This window comes from Oryctolagus cuniculus, chromosome 1, assembly GCF_051225735.1.
Source record: "Oryctolagus cuniculus isolate XC-2025 breed Fujian yellow rabbit chromosome 1, ASM5122573v1, whole genome shotgun sequence".
Classification (NCBI taxonomy): Eukaryota; Metazoa; Chordata; class Mammalia; order Lagomorpha; family Leporidae; genus Oryctolagus; species Oryctolagus cuniculus.
This window is the reverse complement of record NC_142867.1, coordinates 48,445,437-48,468,622: the sequence shown is the minus strand read 5'-3', so window position 1 is coordinate 48,468,622 and position 23,186 is coordinate 48,445,437. Positions and strand designations below refer to the sequence as shown.

The 23,186-nt window shown below is 44.7% G+C and overlaps 1 protein-coding gene across 50 annotated transcripts in view; it reads right to left on the bottom strand.

The window, feature by feature from the left end:
- The window catches only part of SERGEF (secretion regulating guanine nucleotide exchange factor), a 247,749-nt gene that overhangs the window by 80,051 nt on the left and 144,512 nt on the right, over positions 1 to 23,186 (bottom strand). For 30 of the 50 annotated variants that reach the window (XR_016230742.1, XR_016230746.1, XR_016230743.1 and 27 more), the window contains one exon: positions 13,273 to 13,309. The exons of 2 other annotated variants lie outside the window; for them this stretch is intronic. Coding sequence is in view for 35 of the 48 variants with exons in the window: in XM_008275115.5 (XP_008273337.4) it covers positions 13,273 to 13,309 (37 nt within the window). In the remaining 13 variants the exon portion in view is untranslated. Of the gene's footprint in view, positions 1 to 6,366; positions 6,716 to 9,910; positions 10,346 to 13,272; positions 13,310 to 23,186 lie in introns of those variants that run through there. 18 more of the 50 variants (XR_016230744.1, XR_016230731.1, XM_051833946.3 and 15 more) reach the window with 3 other exon arrangements.

The window sequence follows — 23,186 nt, the reverse complement described above, 5'->3', positions numbered from 1 at the left end:
TACTAAAAGCTCAGCTGATGCTGCTTGATATGCTAATTGACTGGCTTCTAACCTCTGGAAGGAAAAGCACAATGGGGGCCACGTGCAGCACATGTTAATTTGAACCCTGGGCTCCATTTCTTTAAGTCTCCATTTTGTCATCTGGAAAACAGGGATAACTCTTATCCCCTTTCTACCTAGCATGCTGATGACTGAATAAAATGTCATATGCTAAATGCTTAAAATGGTGCCAGCATTTAGTAGGCACTCAACTACCGTCACTTCACCTGTATTCTATAAAAGGCATTATCTTCTTAAAAATAAAAAGTTGTATCTTTTGTTGAAATTGTCGACTTGTGAAATATCTTCCTAAATAACCCATAATAGCCCCACACTGTCAATGCCCCTTAGCTTTTTATTGGAGACTTGGCCCCATCTGCCCCTAAGCTGTCTTGCTGGTTAACCTTTGTCCCTCACTCATGATTCACACTTTAAAGCCTTCCTCACCTCTGCTCATGTTGACCCCATGGCACAGAATGCTCCTGTTTGCCCTTCTGCTCAAAAGTCATCTGTTCCATGAGGATTTCCCAAATTAATCATTCCTTCCTCTTCACTCTTTCTTCTAAGTTCCATCAGTGTCTACTTTATATTTATTCATTCAGTATTTAAATGCATACTTTGTGTCAGATTGAACTCATAGCTCTCTCCCATTAAATAGGATCTCCATGAGGTGACAACCATAAACTGCATTCCTCACAGCACCCCCAATGCTACCAGGTACACTGGCAGCCACTAGTAAACTAAAGGGAGGGAATGAGGAAAGCATGGCATATAATAATCATTCAGCACATAACAAACACATGAGGCGTCTACTGCATGCAAGACAAGCAGAGACAATTCAGGTCTATTAAGATATACAACACAGTGTATGGTCATGAGGACAGAGAGGCAGAGAGAGAGAGAGAGAATCTCATCTTCAGGTTCACTCCTCAAATGCAGGCAACGCTTGGGGCTGGGCCAGGTCAAAGCCAGGAGCCAGGAACTCAACCCAAGTTTCCCATGTGGGTGGGCCAGGAACCCAATTACTTGAGGTATCACTGCTGCCTGTATTAGCAGGAATTGGGACCAGGAATTGAACCCGGGCATTTAGTTATGGGATCCAGGCAATTTAACCAGTAGGCTAAATGCCTACCTCAAGGACAGACTTTGACAAATGCAACAGACTTAAGAATTGTCTAGTGCAGATTCTAAGGCCTCACAGACAGTAACTGCCTAGAATCACACAGAGATAGTGGCTGACGGAGTTGGGGCCAGAGTTCAGCCCTCGACTACGGAAGGTTGCCTCTAGCTTATTCTAACTCTGTATTTTTCATCTTGAGTTCACTTTAGTTACATTGACTTCTACAAAGCTCCAAGCCTCTTGAGTATTTTTAAACAAGTCCAGTGGATCAAACGATAGTTTCTGCTAGTGTAAGCAACCTAGAACAAGGAAAGCAACAAGCTGACATAGTGGTCACTCTTGTACTTGAAACAACTAGCATGACAGAGTGAGTCATTTAGCAAGTAGAAGAGCCTCCTCGACAGCCTGGCATCCTCACCCTGTGATGTCACAGACAACTCCTGTGGAGTGAGATAAATGTTGCTTTTTAAGGAATAATCATGGGAAAAAAAAATCTATCTTTATTGGGAACCAAAAAGGTACACCTTGGGATATGAGGCTATGCCTTGAAAACATGACTCAACAGAAATGTGACTTAAATGATAACCAAATTTTGTAAACAGATCTCTGTGTTTATTATGAAACATCTCTTCTGAAAGCAAAAGATTTAGCTGTGCTTCTGGACTAGTGGAGAGAAAACTATGGGATATCAAGTGACCAGGTAAGAAGATACAGTCAGTCCCAGAGCTGAGGGAGGCAGGACCTGGAAAGATCACTGGGATAGAATTAAAAGAGGCTGCTCTGCCTGGCAAATAGTCCAGGCAACTGCTTGAGAACCAGCCCCCAGCACCTGTCTGAGCAGCATGAGCTGGACCTGAACTCTAGTCTCAGCTCTGCCACTGACTCGCTGTGCAATTTTGGGACAAGTCACTTCCTCTCTTGATGCCTTAGGGCTCCTCTGGTAGCAACGGGACACAGGAAGACAGCCAAATAATTCAATCAACAATATTGAGATAATTAAGCAGCCATCTGGAAAAATAATGAAGTTGAATCCACACCTGACACTATATACCAGGCTAAATTCCAAAAGGATCAAAGATTTATGTGTTAAAAAAAAAAAAACCATAGAAGTCCTAGAATGAAATATGAGGAAAACCTTTTATACTTTGGAGTAGGAAGGGTTTCTTTGACTTACAATTCAGAAGTCACACAAAAAGACTGATAGATTTGGGGCCGACGCTGTCGCACAGCGGGTTAAAGCCCTGGCCTGAAGCGCCAGCATCCCATGAAGGCAATGGTTTGAGTCCCGGCTGCTCCACTTCTGATCCGGCTCTCTGCTGTGGCCTGGGAAAGCAGTGGAAGATGGCCCAGGTCCTTGGGCCCTGCACCCATGTGGGAGACCCGAAAGAAACTCCTGGCTCCCAGCTTCAGATCAGCGTAGCTCTGGCTGTTGCAGCCAATTGGGGAGTGAACCATCAGATGGAAGACCTCTTTCTTTCTGCCTCTCCTCTCTCTGTGTAACTCTGACTTTCAAATGAATAAATAAATCTTTATATTAAAAAAAAAGACTGATAGATTTGATCTACAGTCAAAGAAAAAGTTGCATGGCAAAAACAATAAGGACAAAATAAAACAAAAATATCACAAGAAAAAGCAAAAGCCAGCAGATCTGGTGTCTGGTGAGGGCCTGTTCTTCAAACACAGTGGCTTCTTTGTGTCCCTCACATGGTGAAAGGAGCAAACAAGTACCCACAGGCCTCTATTACAAGGGAACCAATACCATTCAGGGAGGCAAAGCCCTTATGACCTAATACCTCCCAAAGGCCTCATCTTTTAACACTATCACATTGGGAGATTAAGTTTAAATATACTAATTTCAGTGGGAAACAAACATTCAGACCACAAAACAAGGACAAAGTATACTATGGCAGGAAGAATAATGGTCTCCCAAAGATGCCCATGTCCTAATTCCTGCAGCCTGTGGATATGTCATGTTTTATGGCAAAGGTGAACTGAGTGAGCAGATGGAATTAAGGATGCCAATTAGCTGACATTAAAATGGAGAGATTATACTGGATTATCCAAGTGCATCTAGTGTAATCACAAGGATCCTCAAATGTGAGAGAAGACAGGGGAAGAGTCAGTGTCAGTGGTGCAGCAGGAGAAAGGCTCACAAACCATGGCGGGCTTGGAAGATGCAAGGGGCCACAAAGCAAAGAATACAAGTGGCTTCTAGAGGCTGGAGAGGGTAAGAAAATGAACTCTGCCAAGAGCCTCTAACAAGGAGCGAAGTCTGCCAACACTGACTTTAGTCCAGTGAAACCCATTTTAGACTTCTGACCTCATACTCTAAAGTAATACATTTGTGTCATTTTAATCAAGTAATTTTGTGGTAATTTGCTGCAGTAGCAATGTAAAATGAAATAATATGGGGCTGGCACTATGGTGTAGCAGGCAAAGCTGCCACCTGCAGTGCCAGCATCCCATATGGGCACCAGTTTGAGTCCCAGCTGTTCCACTTCTGATCCAGCTCTCTGCTATGGCCTGGGAAAGTAGAAGATGGCCCAAGTCCTTAGGCCACTGCACCCACATGGGAGACCTAGAGGAAGCTCCTGGCTCCTGATCAGCACAGCTCCAGCTGTTGTGGCCAATTGGGGAGTGAACTAGCAAATGGAAGATCTCTCTCTCTCTGCCTCACCTTCTCTCTGTGTGTAACTCTGAATTCCAAATTAATAAATAAATCTTTTAAAAAATGAAATAATACAGGTATGAAAAAGCCTTTCATTAAAAAAAATACAGGAGCCAGAGTTGTGGTACAGTGGGTTAAGCTGCCACCTGTGATACTGGCATCCCATATGGGTGCCAGTTCCTGTCCTGGCTGCTCCACTTCTGATACAGCTCCCTGCTAATGAGCCTGGGAAAACAGTGGAAGATAGCCCAAGTGTTTGGGCCCCTTGCCACCTACAGGGGAGACTCAGATGAAGCTCCTGGCTCCTGGCTTCAGTCTGGCCCAACCCTGGCAATTGCAGCCATCTGGGGAATGAACCAGTGGATGGAAGATTTCTCTGTCTCTTTCCCTCTCTCTGTACCTTTGCCTTTCAAGAAAATAAATGGATCTTTAAAAAAATACAAATGGCTCTTGTACATATGAAGATATTCAACTTCATTTATAATAACTAAAATTAGATTAGAAAGGCAACAATAATCTTAAAGAGGAATAAAGTAGGAGGGCTTATGATACTAGACATCTAGATTTATTATAAACTATAGCAACTGAGCTAGTGTAGTACAATTAGAAAATATGATTAGAAAAACAAACTAATGAAGAAGAAAAAATACAAAAGCCACTCACAATTTCCTGGTTTATAGTGAAGGTGGAGGAAAGGATGAACTTTTCAATAAGTGATTCTGAAATAATGTTTTAAAATAAACTAATTTGGGCTGGCGCTGTGGCACAATAAGCTAAGCCTCCACCTGCAATGCCTGCAACCTACATGGGTACCAGTTCATGTCCCGGCTGCTCCTCTTCTGATTCATCTCTCTGCTTGTGGCCTGAGAAAGCAGTGGAAGATGGCCTAAGTGCTTGGGCCTCTGCACCCGCGTGGAAGACCCAGAGGAAGTTCCTAACTCCTGGCTTCATTTTGGCACATTTGGGAAGTGAGCTAGTGGATGGAAGACTTTTCTCTTTGTCTATCCCTCACCCCTCTGTCTGTAATCTACCTCTCAAGTAAGAAAAAAAAATCTTAAAAAAAAAAGAATAAACTAATTTGAGATAGATTTTAGGTCTAAATGTAAAATGTAAAATAATAATAAAGTTTCACAAAGAAAACATAGGGTAATATCTTCATGAACTTGGAGTGGGTAAAAATGACTTCAATAGGATGCAAATACCTGAAACCATTAAAGGAAAGAAAATAAACTGGACTTCATTAAAATTAAGACATTAAGAAAGAGTGAGCAGTTGACTAGCAGGAGATGTTTACAATTCACATAGGCAATATAGGACTGGAACCTCTCAGATGTAAAGGATGCCTACAAATCACTAACAAAACCATAGATAAGACCCACCCTAAAACAATGAGTGAAGACTTTATATCTTTGGATTTGACCCCAAAAAAGTTACTCAAGTGGAAAAAAAGGTGCTCCACATCTTTGTTATGAGAAAAATGTAAATTCAAATCAGTAAAATTGCATATTGCACATTCATTAGTGTGACCTAAATCTATAAGACTGAAAATATCTGGCAAAGATATGGAACAAATGGAAATCTCATCAAGCAGCCTTCAAAAAGTTCACAGAACATGTGTATTATGAAAAAAAAAAAAAAACTATGCATGGGTTTCACACTTTTTTGCACCAAAATAAACTTATCTTTTAATCTCATTTTTAAAAATTTTCTGTAGTATCCTTATATATTGCCCATGGGGTATAAATTGGTACAACTATCAGAAAACTATTGAGCAGTATCTCAAATCCTGCTTTCAGTTATGCACCCAAGAGAAAAAAGATGTGGCCACCAAAAGGCACAGCTAAGAATGTTTATAGCACCTTTATTTACAAGCTCCAAACCAGAAACAACCAAGCTGTTCAATAGTTAAATGGATAAGTTGTGCTGTATTGTAAGAGTGGAATATTACCAAGCCAAAAGCAAACTATTGCCCCACACAACATTGATGACTCTTATAGACTGAAAAAAAGAAGTCAAACAATAGAGTACACACTACATGTCACTAATTATGTGAAGTTCAAAAACAGGCAAACCTCATCCTCCACAGTAGAAGCCAGAACAGTGGATGCCTCTGGGGTAGGTTCTTGACCAAGATGGGGCTTGGGGTAGTCTTCTGGGGTGCTGGAAATGTTCTGAACTTACTCTGGGTGGGGTGTGGTGTTTCCTTAAGTATCTATATGCACAAATTCAACAGTTTGAGCCCTTAAGATTTATGCACGTTATAGGGCAGGCATTTGGCCCAGTGGTTAAGACACCCACATCCCAAACGTTTGAGTGCCTAAGTTCAGTACGCAGTTCCGCTCCTGACTCCAGCTTCCTGCTAATGCAGACCCTGGGAGACAGTGGTGATGACTCAAGTAATCAAGTTCCTGCCACCCACACGGGAGACCTGGATTGAGATTCTGCCTCCCAGCTTTAGCCCTGGCCCAGCTCTAGCTGTCAAAGGTATTTGAGGAGTGAACCAGCATGTGACAGCACGCTTTGTCTTTCTCTCTCTCTCTTTTTTTTTTTAATATTTATTTATTTATTTGAAAGTCAGAGTTACACAGAGAGAGGAAAGGCAGAGAGAGAGAGAGAGATCTTCCATCCGATGGCTCATTCCCCAATTGGCGGCAACGGCTGGAACTGCGCCAGTCTGAAGCCAGGAGCCAGGAGCTTCTTCCGGGTCTTCCACGTGGGTGCAGGGGCCCAAGGACTTGGGCCATCTTCTACAGCTTTCCCAGGCCACAGCAGAGAGCTGGATCGGAAGAGGAGCAGCTGGGTCTTGAACCGGCACCCATATGGGATGCTGGCGCTTCAGGCTAGGGCGTTAACCCACTGAGCCACAGTGCCGGCTCCTCTCTTTCTCTCTTTCAAATAAAGAAAAAAGTTGTAAAATATTTGTGTACTTTACTATTCAAATGGTCTTTAAAAATCCATAGAAATGCATATTATGAAAAAATTATGCATGGATCTCAGAAATTTTTCTTACCAAAATAAATCTTTTAATTCAGTTTCTATGCATTCTGAGAAATACATATAAACATATGAGCATGTTATACTTCTTTTTAAAAAATAAAAATAAGACAAACAAAAAGTACCCTGAGTAGTTGTCCACCTATCAGATTGGAAAATATCCAAAAGTTTTTTTTTTAAACATACTCTTGAAGGCTGCAAGAAATAGGCACTTTCGTGTGGCTGTGGGAGTGAAAAGTGTACCCTGTGTAGGCCCATTTTTCAGTATCTTGCAATATTACAAATACTTTCATTCTTCAATACAGAATTTCACTTCTAGGAATTCATCTTTAAGCTACAGTCTCTCACACAGAAATCACATATATACAGTTATTCATGACAACATTGCTTATAGTAGCAAAGGACTGGAAATGACCTAAATGTCTATGAACACGGCACTTATTATAACAGATAAGGTAAACAGGAATATGGGAATATTATGTAGCTATAAAAAAGAAGTGGGAAGGTTTTTATACTGGCACAGGAGGAGCTCCCAGATAAATTGCTGTGAAAAAAAAATCAAACACTGAAAAGTATATTTGGTATGCTACCATTTACATAAAAAGAGGGATAAAAACATGGTTTAGTGTCTACTTAAATATGCAGAAACTAGAAGGATACAGAAGAAATGAATAGCAGGCACTAGCTGCACATGGAGCGGAAGTGGAAAGATGGGACATACGTAGGAGTGAGGTTTTTTAAATATTTTTATGCTTTTTTAAGTTTTAAATATGTACATGTACTGATTACTCAAATATTAAATAGGTAAATTGACTTATTTAAGTAGAAAAGGACAATGGAAGGAAGAAGAATCATCCTTAAACGTGTGGCTTTGTAAAATAATGTCATGAATTGCATAATTTTATCTGGCTGTCATGCAGGGAATGGTTTAATTTGAAGCAGAAGAGATTTAGGCTGGATGTATAGAACTTGTCAATATGAAGGGGAGCTAAATGTTGAAAGAGGTGAGATCCTCTTATCTGGTGCCTTAGAAACAGGCTGGACGTCAAAGGGTAGCAGCCACAGGATCTAAAGTTAGAGGCCTGAGTTCAACAGTCAACACAGACAGTCCTCTGAGAGGTGTAACATGGGTGAGGTAAATCGCTCACCCTAAACTTCATCTTCCCTTATCTAGAAAATGGGATGAACAATAAAAAGTGCCAATCACCGATTTGCTACAAAACTTAAACAGGATGATATAGTTCAAGTGTTTACATTCAGCCTGTTACACTGTGCATTGGAACAAACAAGTCTGTACCTGCCTGTAAGCTCACTACAGGCCCTAGAGTTTGAAGGTACAGCACAGCCTCTCAGAAGAACAGCCAGTGTTACATATAGAGTTATGTCTCACTATTAAATTTTTCTCTATATTTAATTCTTACAGGACCCTGTTCAATGGGTTGCAGGCCAAGGTCAGATGTTCTGCCATATGTATTAAAAAGGCACAAAGGTTCAACAATTGGAAATCATCAGTGAAATAAAAAAAATCTGTGCATAAATTATTGCTCCCATTTAGTAAAAGAACTGGCTTTGCTCAGAAGAGGAGGAGGAGGCACCACACTTCCCTGCCAACATCCAACCCTTTCATAATGCCTGTCTGGCAAGCCTGAGTGCTCCGGGAAAAGGCCACCAATAACATCCTTCCAAGGGTCTGTGTGGAGCAGGGAGCGAGGAAACGCAGTCAGCTCTTTTTTTCTCTGCAGGAAGGAAAGACGGAACAACTGTACATCAGGAGAGAAGGCAAACAAATGGCCCTTTCAAGCCAAAATAAGCTGCTTCTGGGGGAAGCAAAACAGCTGGAGACAATTCAGGCCGACATGGAGGTGAGGGACCTGCAGATACAGTAGGATCCAGGGGGCCTGCTCCAGGGGGCCCTTAGCTCATTGCTGCTGACCTCAGCAGGCGTCCACGAATGGAAGCCAGCCGCCAAGCTCTGTCAGATGTGGAGGGCAATCCTGAGAGGAAAGGAAGGAAACAGACTGCTGAACTAGCTAAGCAAGCACCTGCTGAGCACCTATGAGGCGGCAGGCACAGAGCAGGACAGACGTGCCATTGGGAAGAACAACTTCCGGTGGTGGATATCACAGGATGGGGATGAGGCTCTGTGAAGCAGAGTGACTGTACAAGGCACATGGTGCAGTGGCCAAACCAGCCCTGGCCAATGGCATCAGCTCTCTCCTTCCTGGTTAGCACCTGAGTTTCGCTCTGTCCAGACCCAGCAGCTCTTCCCGAGTGTTAAGCAGGAGCTCATACCACCTCGCCATGCAGTCTAGCCATGGAGTGCCTGACAGCAAACACCAGTCCTGACGAGAGAAACTCACCTGAGAAACTGAGGGAAGAACTAAACCACACTGCAGAAGAAGTGGGGCTTGGGGAGGAAACCTAGAGGCTAATGGAGTAGCAGAGTAAAATTTCCATCCCTGGAGGACACAGTAATGCGGCTGCTGTGTGGTGAACCCCAGGCTGCAGCACACAGGGCCCGAGTCCCACTCCAGAGCGGTGGACAACAGAAGTCTGACCCAGAACAAATCTGGTCTAGTGCTGGTCCCGGAGCTGTCAAGATGTCCAGACCCCTCAGGCTCCAGTTGCCATATCCATTCTGCAGCTATGTCAAGATCTTGCCTGGGACCCTGACAGCCTTCCCTGTCTAGCTCCTGAGATTCCCACTGGGCCTCGGGCCTTCTTGTGGTCAGATTACAATTCCTTCCTTGAGGTTTTAATGCAATAATAACAACAGCAGCTGACATTTATTGAGCCTTTACTTCTGTGCCAGGCACTGTTCTTAGCACTTTACATAACAACCCTGAGGTCAATAATATGTCTCAAATGAGATGATCAAGGCTCAGAGAGTTTAAGGCACTTACATAAGGTTGCACAGCTCATAAGTGCAGGAGGCAGAAATCGAATCCAGGCAATCTGACTTCAGCGCCTGTGCTCTTCACCACTACTTACTTCTCCAGGCCATAAAGTATGCTAGAATGGGAGAGTCTTGGGGGTCGGGCAGACAGCTCTACCGCTTACAGCTGCTTATCCCTAAGCAACCCTTTTCACCCATTTGAGTCTCAGTTTTCACTGAGTCTCAATTTTCTTCTCTATAAAACTGGTACAATAAATCTATTTTGTGGAGTTGAGCCCATCCCCTAAGACAGAGCTTAGAGAGTGAGACTGCAGGCAGGGAAACCCCTCTAACGTGGGCAATGGCAGTAAGATTCAGGGGAGGAGCTGCCTGGGAGAAACAGAGCTTGGAGCTGGCAGGGACTCTTCTCCAGCTTGCTGCCTCTCGCTGGCCTCCTGCCAGGGTTAACAGGCAGCTTCTTGTTGTAAAGCTTGTACGCTGTGGGGGCACCACTGTGGGCTTCGCGCCTCCAGGGGCAGGGAGTCTCTGCTCCCAGCTCCAGGGGGGAGACGTGCAGAGTCCTGTGCTTGGTCCACCCTTCCTGACCCTGGCACCATTCATTCAGCAGACTGTGAGCTTGGCCCAGGCACTGGGGACAAAATGGCAAACAACAGGTCAGTCCTCAAGGAGGTCACCAGTATGCCCCATTCTCCCACTGCCTCCACGGCCCCCTCCCTTGGGAAATGCTGGACACACCTTTCCAGAATGTCATCATTTCTCCCTCTCAATAAAGAAATCCTTCACTACAACAGTTACACCAACAAACAATTCTCCTCTCCCCTGCTCTGTCCAAGAGAAATAAAAAACAAACAGAATATACACATGCTGGGCATTTCAAAAGCATCCTTTCACCTAACCTCCACGATGATCCTGCAAGGTGGAATTATTAACCCCATTACACAGGTGGTGGGGAGGGGGCGCAATTGGAAGCTCCCACGGAGACGGAGCCGGTCTGCACCAGGTTGTCTTTGTGCAGAGTCTCCGCCCTCGCTACAGCCCCAGACTGCTGATGTCAGCTCAGCTAGCAGCTCTGTTAGCTCCAGCCATCCCTTCATCTGAACTTTGGGCTTGTGTTTAGATTCCTTGCAATCCTCTTGTTTGTGCTGGTCCCAGGGGAAGCCAACCTCTTGCAGTCCAGTGACAGTAGCAGCCACGGTAACATTCTAGGCACTGCCTTTGATTATCTGATTAGCTTGTCTTAATTACACACAGGCTGGAGTATATAAAGTATCTGGTAGCCTGCAAAACATGCAGCTTTGCTGTTACATTTTCTTCCAGCTCCTTCTCTCACTCCAGCCCTTTTTACTCCTCACCCCTCTGCTGCTGGCAGCCTCCTCCTCTGCTATCCTGGGTTCTGCTTCTTTGCACATCCATTTTGGCCTGCAAAGTAGTGATTCAAACTACTGCCACCCAAGGCAGCTGAGCCAGTCTAGCTCAATTCAGAAAAGAGAACTGAGTCTCTGGAAAGACCCAGACACTGTTCTGAATGCCAGGAAAAGGCAAGAAAGGAGAGGAAAGCACAGGGGCCCTGTCAGAGGCTAGAAGAGAGAAATACACAGGAACAGAGCTCACCGACACAAACCCAGCAGTGGTGGGGTTCTAACTGCAGTCCTAACATATTAGAGCTTGAGATAAACTTAGTTTTCCATTTTAATGCCTCAGTTTTACACACGGGGGAACTAAAGTCCAGCAGACAACAATTACTTGAGCTAAAAACATAAGACAGGGACCAGTGCTGTAGTCCAGCAGGCTAAGTCACCATCTGTGACCCTGGCATTCCATATCAGAGCACCAGTTTGAGTCCCGGTTGTTCTGCTTCTAATCCAGCTCCCTACTAATGCACCTGGGAAAGCAGTGGAAGACGGCCCAAGTACTTGGGCCCCTGCTACCCATGTGAGTGACCCAGATAGGGTTCCAGCTTCCTGATTTTGGCCTGGTCAAGCCCCAGCTGTTGAGGCCATTTGGGGAGTGAACCAGCAGACAGAAGATCTCTCATTCTTTCCCTCTCTCTGTCACTCTGCCTTTCAAATAAATAATCTTTTTTAAAAATAAAAATATAAGATAATAACAATATTATGAAATCCCTTACTGGAAGCTAAGCACCATTCTATATGTTTCATGTACATTAACCTCATGACAACACTATGAGGTAGGCACAGTTTTAAAGACAAGGTGGTCCAGCAGGTAGGGTCACTGCCTGTAGCACTGGCATCTCATATGGGCTCCGGTCTGAGTCCCAGCTGTTCTACTTCCAATCCAGCTCCCTGGTAAAGCAGCAAAAGATGACCCAAGTCCTCAGGCCCTTGCAGCCATGTGGAGACTTGGATGGAGTTCCAGGCTCCTGGCTTCAGCCTGGCCCAGCCCTGACTGTTGCAGTCATTTGGGGAGTGAACAAGCAGATGGAAGATCTCTCTCTCTCTTTCTCTCTCTCTCTCTCTCTCTCTAACTCTGTCTTTCATATATAAACAAATAAATCTTTATAAAAATAAATGAAGACAGGGGCCGGCACTGTGCCACTACCTGTAGTGCCAGCATCCCATATGGGCACTGGTTCGAGTCCTGGCTGCTCCGCTTCTGATCCAGCTCTCTGCTATGGCCTGGGAAAGCAGTAGAAGATGGCCCAAGTCCTTGGGCCCCTGTACCCACGTGAGAAGACCTGGAGGAAGCTCCTGGCTCCCGGTTTTCGATCAGCACACCTCTGGCTGTTGCGATCATCTGGGGAGTGAACCAGCAGATGGAAGACCTCTCTCTGCCTCTCCTTCTCTCTCTGTAATTCTGACTTTCAAATAAATAAATACACTTAAAAATAAATAAATGAAGACAAGGAAAATGAGGCACAGATGGTTAAATACTTGTTCACGCTCATACTGCTAATAGCAGGAAGGCTGCATTGAACTCAGGCAGTCTGGCCCTACATTGCAGTCTCTTTCATGTGCTGTCAGATGCAGACTGAACCCACCTGTGGAAGAAGGCTTCTCAAGTTAATTATAGATCTAATCATGAAAAGACCGAACTTTGGTTATCCAGAGCCAACTAAGGGGAAGCCTCAATTAACCAGAGACTTAGATCCAACTTGAGTTTAAGGCAATGGGGGCAGTGAGCTGAGCCCCAAGTTTCCAAAGAGTGGGCTAAGAGGAAAGAACTTCATATAAGGGATTTACTCAAAGAACCACAGCAGTCCAATCCACTCCTCCTTTTTCTGTCTGTCTTTCCATACATAATGCTCCTCAGCCTGTGAGTTCTTTAATGTCATCAAATGCCACTTCCTGGGGCAGGGAGACCTCAGGCACCTAAAAAGACGCTCGATGATATGGACTGAAATTTTCAGAAAAGGGGCTTCTAATAAAATCTTGGACAACTAAAGTCATCCACTCTCCAAATCCAGATCTCTCCCAACACACACACACACACGCACACGCACACACACACACATACAAGCTTCTAGTTTATCAAGAATCTTCTCTAATTCTGCCACATGGATTTTAGAATATGGTTATCAGTATAAAAATTACTTACCAATTACTGCCAAATTATGCTCTGAGCCACAAGAAACCTGTTAAGAAGAGGAAAATAAGTTACAGTAGAGAAAGAAAATGTATGCTTCAGCCAGTATATTTTATGATCACAGTTATGTTTTAAGGACACATCCATTTTTGACAAGTGTTAGAAAGGAAATAGAAATACCTGCTACAAAAGTTAAAACTACAATTACAACATCCTCACAGCTAGATTTTAAAAAAGTGAAAAAAATAAAACATTTAATAGAAATACACCAAGATGTTAAGGAAGTTGTCTTTAGCCAGTTGGGCCACCAGTGATTTTTAAATCCTTCCTTCTTTTGACTTTTGTGTGTGTGTGTGTGTGTGTGTGTGTGTGTATTTTCAATCTTTCTATAAAGAACATATGCTAGTATAAAAACAGAACGATAAGGCAATAAAGATAACAGTTTTTGAAAACTGAACTAAAAAGACCATCACACTCATCTGGACTGATAAAATAAGCAAAGAATTCAGTGGAAACAGACTGGTGCAGGGAGACATGTTTAATTTTCCTCATCTGCCCTCTTTCTCTTTCTCCTACCAAATAAATAAATTTAAAAATAAATAAATAAATGAAGACAAGGAAAATGAGGCACAGATGGTTAAATACTTGTTCATGCTCATACTGCTAATAGAAGTATGAGCTAAATGCTGCTTTCTGCAGCTCTTTGACTATGTCCTGTTCTCTCACACCTCCAGGCCTCTGCACACGCTCATTCCTCTACCTTTTTCTCCTGCCTATGTAAAAACTTACTAGGGGTTGGCATTGTGGCAGAGCAGGTTAAACCATTGCCTGTGACACCAGCAACCCATATGGGCACCAATTTGTGTCCCCCAGCTGCTCCACTTCCCTGCTAATGGCCTAGTGCTTGGGCCCCTACCACCCATGTGGGAGACCCAGATGAAACTCCTGGCTTCTGACTCCCAGCTTCGGCCTGGCCCAACCCTGGCTGTTCTGGTCATCTGGGGAGTGAACCAGCAGATGGAAGATAGATCTCTCTCACTCACTCTCTCTGATTTTCAAATAAATAAATAAATTTTTAAAAAATTTAAAAATAAAAACTTTCAACTCATTCTTGAAACTCTCAAAGCATCTTTCGATCTTTGCTGCTGCTGCTTCTAGGCAGACTCAAACACTCCCATCATCATTAAATCGGCATTGTCGCAACCTTCTTGTTGCCTTTGAACGCTCTGTTCCTGTTTCCTCATCAGACTGCAGGCATCTTGAGAACAGGGCAGAGTCTCATCATCTCTGTATTGTACGGACGGATTGCCCAAGGCCTGGACCTCACTTAGCATCTGCTAAATGAGAGAATGAATGGAAGAACAAAGTATGGAAAAGAACAAATATCTACCACATAAAAGACAACCCTTTGGGGTTCTGAGTCCGGTGTCCCCAGCCAGTGAGAAACTCGTACCTTTCAGCCTCTGCATGTCCCAATTGCTACCACGAGGCAGGGACTGGGGCTATAAAAGCATAAATGGTTCCCCAGACACTAATTAAGAGGAACTCTAGACTCCGGAGAAACATCCTGTGATCTTTATCAGGATGTTCATTTTAGATCCTGGCAGGAGGAAAGTTTCAGGTACTGTAGAATGTTAATGCTTAAAAGAGCCCTGGAGATCATCTATATTACAAGGAGACCCCTGAGGCCTGGTCAGGGGAAATAATTTCCTCCAGTCCCAGAGCAAGTCTGGGTCAAAAGAAGACTACGGCCACCATTCTGTTCTCTGCTTTTGCGAGATCAACTTTTATCATCAATTTGAATGATTCCATATAGGACTATGATCATGTGGTATTTTTCTTTCTGTGCCATGCTTATTTTACTTCACACAATGTCCTCCATATTCATACATACTGTCACAAAGGATGATAGTTTGAAACATGCAGGGGCTGGTGCTGTGGTGTAATGGGTAAAGCTGCCACCTGCAGTGCTGGCATCCCTTATGGGCACAGGCCAGAGACCTGGCTGCTCCACTTCCAATCCTGCTCCTTGCTAATGCATCTGTGAAAGCAGTAGAAGATGGTCCAAGTGCTTGGGTCCCTGCACCCACATGGGAGACATGGAAGAAGCTCCTGGCTCCTGGCTTCAGATGGGCGCAGCTCCGGCCATTGTGGCCATTTGGGGAGTGAACCAGCAGATGGAAGACCTTTCTCTCTTTCTCTCCTTCTGTCTGTAATTCTGCTCTTCAAATAAATAAATAAATAATTTTTTTAAAAAAGAAGTACTGAATTCTTGAAAAATACTAATAGTAGATTTTAAGTTTCCTCACCATAAAAAATGACAACTATATTAGATAATATGTACATTAATTAGTTTTGTTTAGCCATTCCAATATATAAAAACATCATGTTGTATATAATAAATTTATTTGCAAATTTTAAACTAAAGTGAAAGACATTTAAGACTAGAGTCACTCTGATCCTCACACAAGTTCCTTTCTTGACACTTTCACTCTTTCCCAGTGAGAACCACTTGGAATCACTATTCAAAGGTTTCTAGCACAGGCTCCTGACACTTAAGCAACAGACTCTGGAAGTGTTTGAGCACTGGAGGTCAACCTGCACACTGGGAAGAAGTGATGGGCAGAAGACTTCCTAGGCCATTTGCTGAGCTTCCCAAACCCCAGCTTCCAGGGGGAAGGGGGCGACCCACACTTACGCAGACTCCCTGACAGTGCTTGCCAATGACTTACCTGTGTATTTACCCCCCAGTAAATACGTCCAGCCTTCCTAGCTTCTGAGCTCCTTGGAGGTTGGCTCTGGGTCTGACTTGCCTGAAGGCTCCCACTACGCCTCACCTAATACCAAACCCATGGCAGAAGTTCATTATCTGTTTCCTGGCTGTATTATGACTGCCTCTCTAGGTCCATGATAGGATTGAAGAATTAGAAAATAATGTGCTGTCGAATCAACAACAGGAGTCACTGTGCACTTGCTCCCATGCAGGACCTCTGTCCTTCATGAGCTGTACTATGAGAATTAACGGTAAAACTTGTCTTCAAACAGTACTCTATACTTTGTGTGTCTGTGTGGGTGCAAATTGTTAAAATCTTTACTTAGTTTAGAGCTGGTCTCTGTATATAAAGACAATTAAAAATTAATCTTAATGAAGAATGGGATGGGAGAGGGAGCAGGAGGTGGGACAGGAGTGGGGGTGAAAGGGTGGGTATGGGGGGAAGAACCACTATATTCCAAAATCTGTACCTATGAAACTTATATTTATTAAATAAAAGCTTTCTAAAAATAATAATGTGCTAACCATAAGAGAGTGCTTATGTAAATTATCGCAGAGCCATTGGATGGGCCACTATGCAGCATTAGAATGCAGTGCTTGTAGTAACAAGGGAATACTCATGATGCTATGTGAAATGGAAAAAAGCAATAAAAACCATACATGAGCTCAACGCTCTACATGATCTGAGCTTGATAACAGAACATGAATAAAAACAAGTGGAAGGAGATACATCAAATTGTGAACAGTGACTACCTCTGGGCTCGGGATGAGCTTGGCAATATGAGGTTTTTTTTTTTTTTTTTTTTTTTTTTTTTTTTTTTTGACAGGCAGAGTGGACAGTGAGAGAGAGAGACAGAGAAAGGTCTTCCTTTGCCATTGGTTCACCCTCCAATGGCTGCCACGGCCGGCGCACTGTGCTGATCCGAAGGCAGGAGCCAGGTACTTCTCCTGGTCTCCCATGGGGTGCAGGGCCCAAGCACTTGGGCCATCCTCCACTGCACTCCCTGGCCACAGCAGAGAGCTGGATTGGAAGAGGGGCAACCGGGACAGAATCCGGCTCCCCGACCAGGACTAGAACCCGGTATGCCGGTGCCGCAGGCGGAGGATTAGCCTATTGAGCTGCAGCGCCAGCATGAGTATGTTTTGTTTCTTTCTTTTTCTATACTCTCAGGAAGAGCTATTAAAAATGAGAAAAATAAATATAATGCAGTTCCTAACACAGAGGGAAAAATTATACCAGGCTACAAAATATATGATATAAAATCCAACATGTTTAGAAGTAATGAGGGGGACCGGCGTTGTGATGCAGTGGGTTAAAGCCCTGGCCTGAAGCGCTGGCATCCCATATGGGTGCTAGTTCTAGTCCCGGCTACTCTTCTTCCAGTCCAGCTCTCTGCTATGGCCTGGGAAAGCAGTAGAAGATGGCCCAAGTTCTTTGGCCCCTGCACCCACATGGGAGACCTGGAAGAAGCTCCTGGCTCCTGGCTCCAGATTGGCGCAGCTCTGGCTGTTGTGGCCATCTGGGGAGTGAACTAGTGGATAGAAGACCTCTCTCTCTGTCTCTACCTTTCTCTATAACTGTGTCTTTCAAATAAATAAAATAAATCTTTTTTTAAAAAAAAGAAGTAATATGGAGAAAAAACTGAAGGAAAATAAATTATCAAAGTATCTCTATCATAGTGGTAGGATTAGATGATATTTTTTCTCCTATTCTCTATTTTCTGAATATTCTTGAACTGTGGGATTAGTGGTGGCAGCAATACGAGTGGGAATTAAAGCTACCACATATTGAGGACTCAAATGTGCCAGGCATCACGCCAAGGCACTTTCTAAACATTATCACCTTTTACCAGCAACAATTGCCTTTTCAGATATGTTTGACCTGGCTCATTTTAGTGATAAGGGGACTGATATACATACATATTAAATAAATTTCATAGCTAGTTAATTGGTAGCAGCAGAATTAAAACCCGGGTCTACCTGATCTCAAAGCCAGTGTTCCTTATTGCTATATCATGCTACCTTTGATTTTATGGGGTTTTTCTTTAAGTCATTTCATTTTACAAAATGCAGACAGTGAAAGGACTTGCTTCTGGCTGCCAAGGTTCACCCTAGGGCTGAGGATTGCAAAGCTGACCAGTTGAGGACAAGGGGCTTCCAGAAACAAGCCACTGACATGCCAGTATCAGGCAGCAGACGCTGCTCTGAATTAACGAGTGAGACAATGATGAATGGATATTGTCAAGCCAATGTAGACCTCGACGCTCATAGTTCCCTGCTGCTACTTGCTGTCTGTATGTTGGCATAAAGGTTAGGAGCTTGAACACAACAGGCCACAAAATCCCAGAGCTATGCTCCTTCAAAGAGATTGTATCAATGACCATTTGCCTCCTATTGCTCCTGTCGGTGTCTACCCACTGCCCAGCTGCAGGCAGTTTTCTAGAAAACTCTGTTAACGATGGCAACGTGCCCAGGAGAAAGAGATTCAGAGCCGAAAGCCAGGTGAATCCCAAGTCCACGTTTTCTGGCTCTGAGACCTCTGGCAAGACGTTTCACTTCTTGTTCTGAGTATTCTCAGGTACGAAAAGTAGATAACAGTGCCTGTCTTGTCTGTCTTACAGAACCGCTAGTGGGCAAATAAGACAATGCATCTCCTTCCAGCCATGCCCATCATCTTCCTTATATACAAGTCTGACCATGTTATGCTCCTATATAAACCGCATCACAGGATCCCAGCATTGATAGGTCAAAGTATGGCTTGCAAGGCCCTAATGAGCAAGTATCTGTTTACCTCACTGGCCTCATCGCCTCAGTCTGCTACTCATAATCCCTGAGCCCCAAATAATGAATTCTTTTTTGTTCCATTCATACTCACATTACCTCCTCTCTAAGAACATCATGTTACTTCAGGCTTTCATTTTGCATGCTATTCTCCTTGACTAGAATTCCCCTTCCACTGTCTACATAGGCAAATCCTTCCAGATTGCTCCTGCCCCGACTGCTCTGCCACCTGATCCACCCTGGTCACTACCACAGCACCATGTATCATGGACCATATCTCACCTGGGATGTGTATTCACAGACTGTGCACATGTCAGACACAGTGTGCTTTGCCTGCCTTCCCAGTAGTGTTTCTGCCACACAGCCCACGTGCAGGAAGTGGGCATAGTACAAAGAGAAAGGAAAGGTGAGGTAGGGTAAGGCAAGGTATAGGATCCCAAAGCAAGGGCAAATAGCAGTGTGGCCACTCCAGCCCGGCTGGAGACAGGTCCTGAGATGCATGGTGGGAGGAAGGGGATTGCACCATCAGAACACAGTGTGGAGATGCTGGGAATATTAAGAGCATAATGGAGTTGTTCCTGGAACTCCAGCACAGCAAAGCACATACGATCCCAACAGAGGTCAGTTCTAGGAAACAGAGCCCCGGACTATAGAGAGAGCAGGTCCAGTTTGCCAGTTGGGGCCGTCAAGAGAAGGGCATATACCTCCCCAAGGGTGAGGGCTGGGGAGCAGAGGTGGCTGTGGAAAGCAGTCCTTTCTCAGCGCTGCCCAAATGCCAGAGGCATCTGTTCTGCTCTGGGACCACAGCCTAAAGACCACAGCCGCAAACAATTCCCAAACCCTCACCTGCCAGTGGGAGCAGATCTCCCATCACGCACCCACCCCACTCCCAGGCTGGCCTTCGTCAGTTCTTGTGAGGCGAGCTACAACTCTCCTGGGGCTGGATCTTATGACATACAGCTGGACCGGAGCAAGACCTGACTAATAGAAGACGCCAGGAAACACATGCTCAATGTGTTAATGGGCTAAACAAATGAATAGGAAAAACTAGCCAATGTGAAAATATCCATCAACTGTTGCATGTGAGTACTTTGGTTCTCAGTAGGGCAGTTACGCCGTTGCTAACAATACCTCCCTGACCCTAGCTCGGGGCTTACCTCCAGACACCTGGGACCTGCTTTGCTGTGTTATCTCATTCGAACATACATCAAAATCTCACAGATTCTCTTCTTACAACCGTTTTACAAATGAGGTAACTGGGCTTCCGGGAGGTCACTTTTGCCCAGTGTCTTACAGCTAGAGGCTGTGCAGGATTCCCTGAGCCTTACCATCGATCGAAGCCTTCTGTCCTCTCAACAGTTCAAATTTTTCCTTTGCACATTTCCGATGGAAATAAACCACCCACGCAGTTCCCTACATCTGGCGACCCTGTGCTAATTTTAAGCTGAGAGAGCCCTAATGCAAACATCTTGCTGGGGGCCAGGAGCGCCCACTTCTGGACTGATCAAGCAGCAGCTCTAGGGAAATTTCTGTTTGTTTATTTTTTCCCCCCAAAGAAGCCTTTTATTCAATGAATACAAATTTCATAAGTACAACTTTAGGAATATAGCTGTTCTTCCCACCATACCTGCCCTCCCACCCACATTCCCACCCCATTTCTTGAGGGATTGGCTGTTAAGTGGCAACGAAGTTTGTTCTCTCCCCTCCCCCTCCCTCCCCTCCCCAAGGGAGCTGTCACTTGGTAGAACTCCGCCAGACTTTGAATTCTGAACAGAACAAAAATCAGGCTTCGGGGAACAGTGCGGGTGAGAATTGGACACGGCTGCGACTAGGACTCAGGGGAAAACACACTGGGATGCCAAGGAGGGAAAGCGGGCTCAGGCCAGAGTCGCAGCACAGTCGCAGCCGCAGCCCGGGGGCCATTCACTGCACCCGGTCGACAGAGGGGCCCGCTGATTGGCTCCCGCCCCTCGCCAATAGGCCCCAGCGCTTGCAGATGCTATGGCAACGGGACGCACGTGTGGAAGCACGTGACAACCTGGCACCGGGTCGGAGGGATGGGGAGAGGAGGGCCTCAAACGTGGGGATGCTGTGGAGTGGGCGGGCGGCATTCCGCACGGACACTCCGCACGTCCTTGGCTGGCACAGCAGCCCCGGTGGGAGAAACGTGACGGAAGCAGCTCAGAATGGCAGCCCCGGCTGGTGGGCAGCTTGCCTCCTGCAGGGGTGACAGGACAATGGGATGGGCGCCTCACTGCCACCTTTGCTAGAGCTCCGCCCCAAACAGCTGCCATCTGTGCAGAACTCTGGGGTGACAATCAGGATTTCCTGTTAGAAAAGCAGGACTGGGGGGCTGGGCGGGCTTTACAGGCAAACTGCAACCTTGTGAGCCAATGAAGTTCTACGCCTAGGCTCAGAAATAGCCCCAGATGGAGGAGGCCAGGGCGACACCATGACAGCAGCACGGTTGCTAGCTTCTGGAAGCACCCAGACTTTCAAAGATACTTTTAACTCCCTCTGTTAGGGATTGAATTTTGACTGAAGCCTAGATACCAAAGGAGACCAAAATTGGGGGGGGGGGGGGAGGCTCCAGATCCAGAAACTGCATCTGTCAATCATCTCAAATCCAGGGGGAAGGACTCATGAGTACCTGTAAGCCAATTTCTTTTTTTAAAAAAATGCTTATGTATGTATGTATTTTCATCTACTTGGAAGGCAGAGAGAGAGGGAGGGAGGGAGGCAGGGATATCTTCCATCCACTGGTTCATTCCCCAAATGACCCTAGGAGTAAGGGTCTTGCCAGGCTGAAGCCAGGAGCCTGAGACCCCATCCAGGTTTCCCACGTGAGTAGCAGGGGCACAGGATGCAGGAAGCTGGATGGAAAGCAGAGTAACCAGGACTCAAACAAGGAACTATATGGGATGCCAGCATCCTAAGCTGAGACTTAGCCTACTGCACTGCAATGTCTGCCCCAAGCCAATTCCTTACACACACACACACACACACACCATTCATAAAGAAAATGAGACTTGAACTGGGTTTTCTACTCCAGAAAGGTCGGGGTGGGGAGACAAGAGAGCTAAAGTTTGTTACGGGCCTGGATGCCAAGCATGTGCCATGAGAGAATTTCATCCAACAGGCATGACCTCCTATCTTCAGTGACCCTGAGTCATGCTCCATACTCACCTGGTCAGCAAGACTGCTCAGGAGTTAAATCACTAGTCCCAGAGCACACTGGGCCTCCTCACTTCAAGGCCACTTACCTTGCCCACTATGCATACTACCCACTCTTCTGATACTGGTTCTGGACTGGCCCAGCCACTAAGGCTCAAACTCCCAAGTGACAGCTCTCTGACTCCTAGCCTTATGTTTAGTCTGTCTCTAGGTCCTGTTGATTCTGCCTTCCCAGCAATTCTCAAATCTGTCCTGATTTCTTCAGTCCCCTTCACTCCAGCCTGTGCTTTCAATAATTTGGGCATGGTATAGGGCATGCCACCCTAGTTTGTGTGGGTTAGCAGAAAGAACCCTAAACATAGAGCCAAAGAGCCTGGATTTGAGTCCTGGCCCTGCCTCTTTCCGGCCATAGGACCTTGGGCAAACGTCTTCTCTGGCTCTCAGTTCCCTTATCTGTAAAATGGGATTTGAGGCTACTTCAAAAAGTTCATAGAAACTGGAATTAGAAGTTTATTTTGGTTCAAAAATTTTAAAATCCATGCATATGATGGGTCTTCAAAAAGTACATGAAAAATGCATATTATGAAAAAGATGCATTAATTTAAAAACTTCTTGCATCAAAATAAACTTAGCTTTTAACTCCATTACCCATGAAGTTTTTGAAGTTCCTTTGTACTAACAACCAGCATCTCTCTTACACATCCTAAAACTCTTCCAGACCTCTCTCTGTGCCCTCCATCCCCTGATGTCTAGAGAATGAAATTCATTTTGAGTGTGACCTTGTTCTACAGATAATATTTGCAGGGCATTTAAATATATAATTTGGGAACATACAAAAGAAGACCGTAAGCATTAGAAACTGGCATAGGTTCACTATACACATTTCTTCAATATAAAACAATTCATTTCATTTTTCAAATTACTGACAAATAAGGAAAGGCTTAAAATATCTACTGAATAGAAAATAACATACATAATATTTGCAATATACTATGAGCGATTAAAATGGCCAGGCAATCAGAATGTTTGTTTTTCCCATGGTTCCTTTCTTAGAGAATGCTTTCCTCATACATTGCTATAATCCTACTTCCTATGGCCACACATAATTGGACTGTCCCGAAGCGGGTTAGTGCATTGATTGGCCATAACCTGTGAAGTAGTTTAGTGTGAAAATTCTGCCTGCAAAAGGTTCTAGGGG